The following is an 11,888-nucleotide window of genomic DNA, read 5'->3' as shown; positions in this document are numbered from 1 at the left end:
ATATGGGCAATAGGATGCCTAATGGGGTTTGGAAGCATGAAGTATATTTGGACTGTGTCAATAGGTTCAATGAAGACACAACTAATAAAAAAACTGTTGAGCAGCTCAAGAATCGAACAAGATCATGGAAGAAAACTTACCAAACAGTAACAAGTTGTCTCAACACTAGTGGGTTCGGTTGGGATGCAACCACACATCGAGTTACTGCATGTCATTCTGTATGGCAAGACTATATCAAGGTCAGTAAATTATGATTGACTGTAAAACATTTTGTATGTTTTCCGCATTACTAGAACTCTATGCCAAGTCGTCTAAATGATGTTTTATCCTTGTAGGAGCATAAAGAAGCTGAAAAGTACAGACAACAAGGCTGCCCTCTTTATGACAAATTGGCTTTGGTAGTGGGAAACTCAATAGCCATGGGGAGAACAAGTCAAACTGACGAAGACATGTGTAATGATGTCCAACATCAGGAAGAAAATGAGCACGTAGATATGCTCGAGGATGTCGATTTAGGTAGAGAATCTCCTTCGCCATTCCTTACAGAAAATGAGTTGGCACCTGATCAGTCTCCAAGTACTAACCCGTCAAGTTCAAGTCGTCGTAGAAAGAGACCACAAATGGCCACTGATGATAGTATTCTGTTCGCTGATACAATGACAAGAATTGCCACCCTACTGCAATCTCTACAAGCTAAAAATGATAAAGCCACCGGAGAAAATTGGTATGAAGCACTCACAGAAATCCCGGACCTATCAGTAGAGATGAAGTTTCGCGCTCCTATATTGTTAGATACACCAATGAAGAAGGACATGTTTACGAAGCTGCCAGTGGAAGAGCGAATTAATTGGCTTAAATATTGTGCTGGTGAAATGGAGTCAATACTTTGAAGTACATTATGTATTTTGGGACGATTGTTTTGAAGTTTAATTATGTTTTTTTAATTATGACTTTATAAGACGTATCATTGATAGATTATGAATTTTATTATGGTTAAGATTTGGGTTTTCATGATTGTCGTGTTCTTATTGTGTGGATGAATGTTGTGGGTGTGTGATTGGAGATGATTTTATATAGGTGTGATTAAAAATAGGTTATGATTGAAGAACATGGTATGTTTTTGTGTTGATGATATTATGAAGAAACAGGAATTATTGTTGAAGTCGTTATTATGGTTGTGGTGATTGTATTTGCAGGTTTCCATGGAAGACGAAAATAGGAATACAATGATGATTTTATTGACATGTCTTATGTACATGATGGGAATATACTATATGAACCATAGGTCTAGACGTACATTACATCCTCATGGGATAGGTGGTCCGATTTATTTACAAAAGGCATTAGCGAAATCACCTGTTAAATTTCGAAAAGTTTACAGGATGAATCAAATTGTGTTTAAAAAAATGGCAGAGATACTTTATAGCAAAGGGTTTTTATCACCTACAAAGACCATCTCAGTGGAAGAACAACTTGCATATTTTCTCTTAACTGTTGGTCAAGGACAAGCGTATAGTGTCACAGCAGAGATGTTTGATAGATCAAACTGGACTATAAGTAGGTATTTCAATAAGATGTTGAATGCTATTATCAAACTTCGGCCTGATTACATCAAACGGCCTTTAGAACGGACTCACTCGAAGATTTTAAACAATCCAATGTTTAATCCGTATTTTAAGGTAACATCACTTGACATATAATGAACAATTTTAGATTAATATTTAGAGTTACTTGTATTAATTGAAATGATATAATTAGGATTGTATTGGGGCTATTGATGGAACTCATATCAAAGCAAACATCCAACTTGAAGAACAACAAAGGTTCTGGAACAGAAAAGGCTATCTCTCACAAAATGTGATGGCAGCATGTACATTTGATATGCAATTCACTTATGTACTTGTTGGATGGGAGGGATCAGCAGCTGATTCCCGTGTATTGAAGGACGCATTGACTCGCCGAAATAGAATTTGTGTACCTGAAGGTAAATAATATATTGTTATGTAGTATTTTTTTTATTTTTTTTCAATTATCTTATGTGAAAAATATTTTGTATTGTAGGTAAATATTATCTAGTCGATGCTGGTTATGCAAATATGTCAGGATTTTTGGCTCCATATCGAGGAACTCGTTATCATCTACAAGAATTTGGAGACAACCTTCCTAGAAATGATAAAGAGCTATTCAACTGAAGGCACTCATCTTTGAGAAATACTATTGAACGAACTTTTGGTGCTTTAAAAGCTCGATTCCAAATGTTGAAAGTTGCTCCTCCCTTTTCTTATAAGATCCAGATGAAAATTGTAATAGCTTGTTGCATATTACACAATTATATACGTAAAGAGGATTACAATGATATGTTTGAATTGGAAGATGATGATTCCGATGATGAGGTAGGTGGAGGAGGTGATGAGGTCCGATTAGCTGGTGAAAATTTGGATGGAGATAGCGATGATAGCGATGATAGCGATGATCTTGGGGATGAAGGCAACCTATCAACAACAATGCGGAGGCGTCGTGCATTAGAATCCACTAGAGCTGCACAATTTCGAGATGCCATAGCAACTAGCATGTGGAGTGATTATTAGTGGTTGTACTTTATTGCATTTGAACATGTATGTTGTCGTTCGTATCTACTAAACTAGTCAGTTGATGATGTTAAACGCACAAACTCTAATTATATTGGTTGTTGTCATTTTATACCTTTTTGTATTAATTTTATTTATTAAGTATTTTTATACTATATAGTATGTTATTACAAAATAATTTATTTATTAATTATATTCATTTATGTTATTTTTAACTGTTTTATGTAATTTATATAATTTATTCTACTCACACGTAATTATTTTAATAATTAATAATAAAATGTAATCATTAATTGGTTTAATTATGCAATTTCTATAATTAATTAACCAATTTGGTTTATTTATTATATTCCCTTATGTTATTTTTAAATTTTTATGTAATTTAAATAATTTATTCTACTCACATGTAATTAGTTTAATAATTAATAATAAAATGTAATCATTAATTGGTTTAATTATGCAATTGCTATAATTAATTAACCAATTTGGTTTATTTATTATATTCCCTTATGTTATTTTTAAATTTTTATTAATTTTAAATAATTTATTCTAATCCCACGTAATTAGTATAATAATTTATAATAAAATTTAATCATTAATTGGTTTAATTATGCAATTGCTATAATTAATTAAACAATTAGGTTTATTTATTATATTCCCTTATGTTATATTTAAATTTTTATTAATTTTAATTAATTTATTCTAATCACACATAATTAGTATAACAATTTATAATAAATTGTAATCATTAATTGGTTTAATTATACAATTGCTATAATTAATTAAACACTTAGGTTTATTTATTATATTCCCTTATGTTATTTTTAATTTTTTTTTAATTTTAAATAATTTATTCTAATCCCCCGTAATTAGTTTGTTAATTTATATTGAATTGTAATCATTAATTGGTTAATTATCCAATTGCTAAAATTAATTAAACCATTATTTTCATTTATTATATTCCCTTATGCTATTTTGTAATTTTTAATAATTTTATATAATATATTCTAGTCGCGTAATTAGTATATTAATTTATAATGAATTATAATCGTTAATTGGTTAATTATCCAATTGCTATAATTAATTAAACCATTAGGTTTATTTATTATATTTTCTTATGTTATTTTTAATTTTTTTATTAATTTTATATAATTTATTATAGTAACACGTAATTATTGTTTTAATTTATAATAAACTATAATTATTTATCTAGAAAAGGACACTGAAATCTGTTTTCCAAGCACTAACACTGGAATCTGTTTTCCAGCCACTTCAACTAGCCTGGACTAACACCCAAACATGACTTGAAGTGGAAACAATTCATCTCACTTCAATTCAATTTTCCACTTCATTTCCACTTCATTGTGGACTAACCCCCCCTAAATGTTTCTTCAAGATGACTTGACACATTGATAGAACTCAAGGTTTCGTGATCTTATTTTCTAAAGTCCTTGATTTTTGTGTCTCTTGAAGGAAAAACATGTGAAATGCTAAATTTGAAATTGTTAGCACTATTAAGTTTTTTATCATCAAAATATGGATGGGAGATAACTTTCGATCAACATCTTACGAGAGTCTCATGGGAGGAAGTCTCACATAAATGTATAAGTTAAAAGTTATTTTAGTATTCTATTTATGCTCAGTTATTTTTGGAATTATCTTTAAGAGTTAAATTTTGGGTGTAACTAGGACATGGGTAGTTTATTTGTAAATATGATTCAACTTGTTTCATCTATTATAAATAGAGGCTTGTTGTATTAAGTTATAATCGAGTCAATAAATTATTTATTTTCTCTTGAAATTCAACAATTCTTATCAAATTTGCTCACACATTTTTCTCCAATAACTTTTTGTTGCAAAAACTTGTATGGCCACTGAAATCTTTTTGAACAAACTATGCACAATAAGCCTTAGATGGTGTTGAAAGTTTGTTCGAAAACTTTATGAAGCACACAATTACTTCCAATTGTATCATCAAAATTAGGTGGAGTGATGATCTTGGACTAACAGCCTCTCAACATGCAAATAGTATGGATGACTATTAGATGCGTCACGAAGAAAACCATATGCGAATCAATTTGATCTGGATATTAAAATGGATTAGATTTTATGTTAAAAATTTTAACCCACTCCAATCCATGTAAATCAAATCTCATAAGAAAATAATTTATTTGATTTTTATATCATATATTATCGTTAATTAGCGACATTTTATACTAAGCTCTCTCTAAAAATATAAGTGTCTTTGTTTTTATATTTAGGAACCTAGAACTAGTTCACCAAAAATACATAAACATCTTCTCAATTCTCCTATCACCACCACTCAAGTTGTAATTGAAGATGGTATTGGTGTATGAATTTCACATCTCTGTCAGTGATTCCAAGAAGAGTATATTCGCCTCTATAACTAAATCTAGTACTCTATAATCAGTCAGATTAAGAAGAAATAAATAAATATTTTAACAAATGTCCACTCTAATTCACATTGATCCCATCAGCATTTATTGCAATATATTAACCTATTCTGGGAAGATTTTACTTCCGTTGTAGAAGCTTGAAAGCATTAGAATGTATATTCATCCCCGTAGAAAGGGTCGATAGAAACAATCTTCGATGCGGGGAGCAACCCGCAACGAAGGGACCAAGCTATGATTCGGATTCTAAAATGCTTCTCATTGGAATGAATATCTTGGGGCTAATTGTATTTTGGGTCCTAAATGTCGTTTAGCCGTCAGATGTGTTTTGGGATCGACCAGGAGAAAATTCCTTCTCGATTCCTGGGTGAGAAGGTTTTTAACTTCTTATGGTGAGTGCTGTCTGAGGAAGAAAGATGCAAACTGTAAATTTATGTTGGTATTTATTGGCGAAAGTGCCACCGTTGAGGCCTTTCAGTAGTTCAGCGCAAGCCCGCTTCTTCATCCTCCCGCTTCTTCATCCTTCTGTCTCGGGGCAGATCTCTGCGTCTCTTCCTAATCCCCACTTCCTTGGGATCTCTACCTCAGACTCTTCCTTTTAATTCTCCCTCTTTTCCCCTTTTGATCCCACTATTACTGAAAAGGAACAGTCTCCTGATCTTCCCTTCTCGCTCGTTTCTTTTTTCTTTTATTGCTTTCGTGCGTTTTTCTTCTTCTGGGTGTTGGAAGAAAATGGCTATTAGGAATGCGCGGGCGGTGAAGAGATCTTCGTCATCGTCGTCCTTTTCGGCAGTGACGACAGTGATCTTCATAGCTTTTTGCGTTCTGGGTGCGTACATGCTCACTTCCTCTTCTATGGTCCCTGCTCGGAGCACAGATGGCAGTTCCTTCGTTACCTCCACTTCTTCTCGCATCTCAAAGTTCATTTCCTACGACCGTCCGCCGTCGGATGAATCTTCTGACGGTGGCGGGGGATCTGGGGTCCAGCAGGGGAGTGGTGAGAGCCGAGACGATGATGGCGTCTCTGTGAAGTCGTTGATTCGGGAAGTTGTTGAAGAAGTGCCCAAGGAGGGTGGAGAACAGAAGAATGAGAATACAGAGGAGTATATGCGGAAAGAGGAGGAAACGGAGGACAGGAAGGTGCAGGAACAGATTGAGGATGTTTCGAGTGATGGGGGTTCTGGGACACGAGCTGAAAATCAGCAAGAACAAGAGGAGCAGCGATATCCGACTAACGCGGAGGAGAATGATCGGAATCAACGAGAGGAAAAGACGTACGAGGATAGGACGGACTTGAGTAAGCAAGAAACCAAAATTCAAAATGTAGGTGAACAGATTAAGGACGAGACCCAGATGCAGGATGAAAATGGAGAGAGTAAGGAAGAAAATCAAATACAGGAAGAAAATGGGGAAGGTAAGTTAGAAACCCAGTTACAGGATGAAAAGGAGGGTAAGGGAGAACCTGAATTGCAGAATGAGAATAGGGAGAGTACGGAAGAATCTGGGAATGGAACTGGGGAGGGTAAGGAAGAATCCCAATTGCAGAATGAGAGTGAAGAGACTCAGGAAGAGTCTCAAGTGCAGAATGGATCTGATAAAGATAAGGAACAGGATCAACACCCACAAAAAGTCGAGGATGAAAAGTTAGAGTCTGTTCAACTAACAGAAGAAAGGAACAATGGGAACGAAAAGAAACCTGAAAGTACAGAGGAGGAAAGTTCTGGTGATAAGAATCCTGAAATCCGATTCGATGACAGTGGTGATGCTCAGGAATCCCAACTAGCAAATCAAACTGAGAAGCAGGTGGACCTAAATACAGAGTCATTCTCTGACACGGATCAGTCGGAAACCAGAATGCATGATGGGTCCTGGGATATGCAGACAAACCAATCTGAAAATGAGAAGGAAAGGCCGGATGAGCAGGAAGTGAAGTCAGGATCAGGACACTCTGATGGTAAAGGTGGTAGTGGCTCAGATGGTTACACATGGCAGCTCTGTAATGTCACGGCAGGTCCAGATTACATCCCTTGCCTGGACAATGAGGAGATTATCATGAAGCTTCCGAGCAGGAGGCATTTCGAGCACAGGGAGAGGCATTGTCCTGAAGAGAGTCCCACCTGCCTTGTTCCACTGCCACAGGGCTATAAGCATCCGGTTGAATGGCCCAAAAGCAGAGACAAGGTGAAGTGAAGTGATCAAACTGCTTGTGTTTCTAGTTTGATTTTCTGTTTATTGTTTAATGTGGGCATTTTTTTGTAGATTTGGTATCACAATGTCCCTCATACTAAGCTTGCAGACGTGAAAGGGCATCAGAATTGGGTTAAAAAGACTGGGGAGTATCTCACCTTTCCAGGTGGTGGAACCCAATTCATACATGGAGCTGATCTTTACATTGATTTCATTCGGCAGGTTAAGACAGTTCTTCACCACTTGACCCTTTGCATGTATCTTTCAGCAGTTTTGAGTGTGAAATCTTATGGTAGCAGCTTTTAAGTTACAAAGAATATCTGTTGTTAGGACTGTATCATATGCTTACTTTGTATTACATTTGGAATCCTATATCTTTCCATTGTCTGGCTTCTAAAACTGCGTATACAATTTGATTTTTCTCTGTGTATGTTACTCAAAAATCTTCAGCCATTAGTGTTTATCTTCCCAGTTTTGTGTGTTACAGGAGAAACTAGTGAGTTGAAGTAGCCACCACTTTCTTAAGCGTACAATGTTGACAGTCTAAATGTGAAATGGAAAAATCCATTTTGGTTGAGCAAAGATCCGATATCTAAAATTATTTGGCAATTTGAAAGCAAGATAGGGTGCTAAATAACTATGCCATTTTGCATTTTGATCTCCTATCTTAACTTTGTGAGTCATATGATTGATAGCCATGTCAAAGTTCTTTATTTAACCATTGAATCCTTGTCTCGGTGCCCATATTTTTGACATAGTATGAAAGAGGGTGTACTAGTTAATATATTAGAAACTTAAAAAAAAATTAAGAGATAATCGTAGTTGATCCTTCCAGGTATGGTCAATTCTTTTACTATATGTGACTAGTAATTTTTTTCATTAATATTGTTTAGTGATATATAATCCATGTCTGAATTTTCTAATCTGTAATCTGTTTTTGAGCCACTTAAACTGCTCTTTATGAATCTTTTAAGTTTATACGGTTCAGAGAATGAGGTAGAAGTCTTGGCTTTTGCCTGTAGGCTGTACCTAAAATTGCATGGGGAAAGCAAACTCGAGTAATACTGGATGTTGGTTGTGGGGTTGCTAGCTTTGGGGGCTATCTCTTCAATAAAGATGTTCTTACCATGTCATTTGCTCCCAAAGATGAGCATGAGGCCCAGGTACAGTTTGCTCTTGAACGTGGAATTCCAGCTATATCTGCCGTAATGGGTTCTCAGCGACTGCCTTTTCCAAGCGGTGTCTTTGATATTGTCCACTGTGCACGATGCAGAGTTCCTTGGCATGCAGAAGGTTTGAACTCTACATAGGTTTTTACCTCTTTTACGATCTTCCATGTCAATTCTGGTAGCATAAGTGCTTTTTACCACTGGCGGCATGTTTCAATGTCTTATATTTAAAATGCCTGCACTAGTGGATTACAGTTTCTTTTGAAAACATCCAAATGAGTTATTGCTATCCAATGATGTAAATGCACCCATTATAAGGCATGCTATCATTGTTTGGGTTTTGGCAGATTTGGCATGGGTCCGCGTAGGCCAGTCAATGCAGAGCAGTTAAACCTGGTCTATGACCTCATCATTGCTAGTCTTTTAAAACTTGTTGGTACGTTTCTTGCAGGTGGTATGCTTCTTTTAGAGCTAAATCGTGCTCTTCGACCTGGCGGGTATTTTGTCTGGTCAGCCACACCTGTATATCAAAAGTTGAAAGAAGATGCTGAAATTTGGACTGGTGAAGAGTTTGGAATTTCTAACTTTACTTGCAGATTATACTTAACAACTCTGCTGACTGCTTTGGATTTTTCTTTTCAGCCATGAAATCCCTCACTGCTTCTATGTGTTGGGAGCTTGTCACAATCAAAAAGCATAAAGTGAATGGTGTTGCTGCTGCTATATACCGTAAACCCACAACTAATGATTGCTATCTCAGTAGAAAACACAATCAACCCCCTATGTGTGCTGAAGATGATGACCCAAATGCTGCTTGGTATGACTTTGATTTCGTCAACTTTTTTATAATTTATTATTTATCATTGTTATTTAAGATATCTTCTGTTTAGTGTCCTCAATGTTAGCAAAGAAATCAGGTCAGAGACTGACCTGATATGAGTGCACTTATTATGCGTCCTTGTCCTAGCATCTAGTCACGTAGGTTGCTATTACAACATGCATCTTGGTTGAAATGGTACACTGACCATCTTCAGAAAAAAAAATGGTATATTGGTTATTTTCATTTTTTTTTTTTTAAGAATGGCTATATCATTGCATGATCTGCCCATGCGTAGGAAAACAATGACCATTGTTGCTCTAGAATCAAGATGGATGGTGTCATGTTTATAAAACCAAGATTTTCTTTTCATGGGCAATAATACGGGGATGTAAATTGTTGCAGCATTTTATTCGAATTACCTTTATGGTACTTCTTTAAGTTTTTGCAGCTTACCTTGTGCCTTCATTTCCAGGTACGTCCCTTTGCAGCCTTGCTTGCATAAAGCACCTATTGATTCTTCTGAACGTGGCTCTCAATGGCCTGAGCAGTGGCCTCGAAGATTACGGGTTTCTCCATATTGGTTAAACAATTCTCAGACAGGAATATATGGAAAACCTGCTCCTGCTGATTTTAATGCAGATTATGAGCACTGGAAGCGGGTTGTGAGCAAGTCATATCTCAGTGGGCTTGGGATTAGTTGGTCTAATGTGAGAAATGTTATGGACATGAGAGCTATTTATGGAGGGTAAGAGACTCATTTTTTCCTCCATTCATTTGTTTGAAACCATCACACTATAGTCAACTGAACAGGTTTTTCACTTTTGTGACCTAACTGATTCAGTACCCCAGATTTAATTTAGTTAATAAGGGGAGAAAATCACAAGCTTCAATTACTCCACTTGTACAGTTAAAGTAAAACATTTTACTTTTATTGTTGCAAACACCTTATTGGATGGATATCATATCAAAAGAGTGGTAATGAAAAAGAACCGAATGGAAGAAGAGAAAGTAGAAGAGGGAAAGGAACACTCTAACCAGAGGTTGGAACATTATTCAATTAAAATGTGTTACTGGTTGAGCTAGAGTTGGAGTCAGCATTTCCCTTATTTAAATCCTGTTCAATCACACCATTAGAAAATATTGACATCATAAAGTACCTTTCTTGTTTATGAAAGAGCCATGATCCCTTGAAATGCTATATTGGTCATCATTAGACAATAAATCTCTGGTCATAAAATGTGCACACTTGAGCAGAATTTGGATTACCATTCCATTGGGACCAGTTGAGAGGGACCCATCCATTCACATGGGTCCCATTTATACAAGGGCCTCACTCAAAACTTTCTTCATATGCGTCAGAAGAAGCTGTCTGCCAGTCTACTCGGACCAACAGATCTGAATTCTGCTTGTGCATTTTTTATGATCCAATCCTAGCATTGTATTCCAATTCTGGTTTTTTTAATTCCCTGCAACACTTTCTCAACTCATTGTCATCGCATTACTATTAAGTTGATCTCTAAGGGAATCTCTTCAGTGCGATATCAGCTTTGCATCTACATATCAACTTACAAACAGGATTAACAGGTTTGCTGCAGCCTTGAATGATCTCAAAGTTTGGGTTATGAATGTGGTGAACATTGACGCCCCGGACACTCTCCCAATCATCTTTGAACGTGGACTTTTCGGCATTTATCATGATTGGTGTGAATCCTTTAGCACTTACCCAAGAACCTATGATCTACTCCATGCTGATGAACTTTTCTCCAGACTCAAGAAAAGGTGGTCACTATTCTAGTTTTATTTTCTGTTCACATCTTGTAAGACCTTCGAACTGCAGGGAATGACTCATGTTTATACCTTGTTTTTCTTCTTTTTTTATCTGTATTGATAGAAACCTGCTTTGTTCTTCAGGTGTAATCTTGTTGCTGTGATAGCTGAAGTTGATCGCCTTGTAAGGCCTGGAGGTAAACTAATTGTCCGTGATGACTCTAGTACTATTAGTGATGTTGAGAGCATGTTGAAGTCTCTTCATTGGGAGGTCCGCCTAACATTTTTCTCCAGTGATAAGCAAGGAATTCTAAGTGCTGAGAAAACTGACTGGAGGCCTTTGTAATGGTCAACTTCCTCCAAATGAGCATCTCACAAGTCTGCAATTTTTATGTCAGTGGGAGGCACCTTCCCCTCTCTCCCTATAATCAGTTCACTCGTCAATTTTTTTTTTTTCAATTCCATGATTTTGTTCTTTTGACATGGTTATGTTTTACTTTTTTTCTTTTTTGATGGAGAAATGTAAAGAGATTATGTAAAATGAGTTCTGTGCCTCATGAATTCAGTTGCTTGATAACGAGTTCATTAGTCTCAGAATCCTGCATCATTCCCATCTCATAAATTAGTAGCATTGAAGAGATAAGCAGCTTTTGGTGCTCCACTAATTATGGGTTGTCATCATAGCCAACGATTGTTCATCAGTTTTGAAAACAGATATTCAAAATAAAAAATTAAACACCTTATATAGTTATTGTTAAAATACATGTCTAGGTGTATTTTTGTTTTTTAACAATTTAAGGATTTAGTTATACCGACGGTTAGTAGGTAAATTGATCTATACTACACAGGTCGGATATCTCATTTGTTGTGGGAGTTATAAGCCAGTTTATGAAAAATCCTTAGAAAATCTATTTAGATGCTGCTTAGAGGATTTTGAAGTAAA

At 35.8% G+C, this 11,888-nt stretch overlaps 1 protein-coding gene across 1 annotated transcript; it reads left to right on the top strand.

Annotated features, from left to right (window-relative positions):
* The first annotated feature begins 5,471 nt into the window (after window positions 1–5,471).
* On the top strand, window positions 5,472–11,552 carry LOC137938149 (probable methyltransferase PMT26). The gene is made up of 8 exons (XM_068783139.1): window positions 5,472–7,183; window positions 7,262–7,411; window positions 8,212–8,482; window positions 8,810–8,920; window positions 9,001–9,175; window positions 9,651–9,923; window positions 10,763–10,957; window positions 11,090–11,552. Exons 1-8 carry the CDS (start codon window positions 5,735–5,737, stop codon window positions 11,289–11,291), a joined length of 2,826 nt encoding a protein of 941 aa, XP_068639240.1. The 5' UTR covers window positions 5,472–5,734; the 3' UTR covers window positions 11,292–11,552.
* The last annotated feature ends 336 nt before the right edge of the window (window positions 11,553–11,888 follow it).

The sequence above is a fragment of the Aristolochia californica genome, unplaced genomic scaffold (assembly GCF_029961685.1).
Source record: "Aristolochia californica isolate CCGP_79_NKW_82.1479 unplaced genomic scaffold, dmAriCali1.0.hap1 SCAF_8, whole genome shotgun sequence".
Lineage (NCBI taxonomy): Eukaryota > Viridiplantae > Streptophyta > Magnoliopsida > Piperales > Aristolochiaceae > Aristolochia > Aristolochia californica.
Note: the sequence above shows the minus strand (reverse complement) of the source record. Positions and strands in the feature narration are given on the sequence as shown.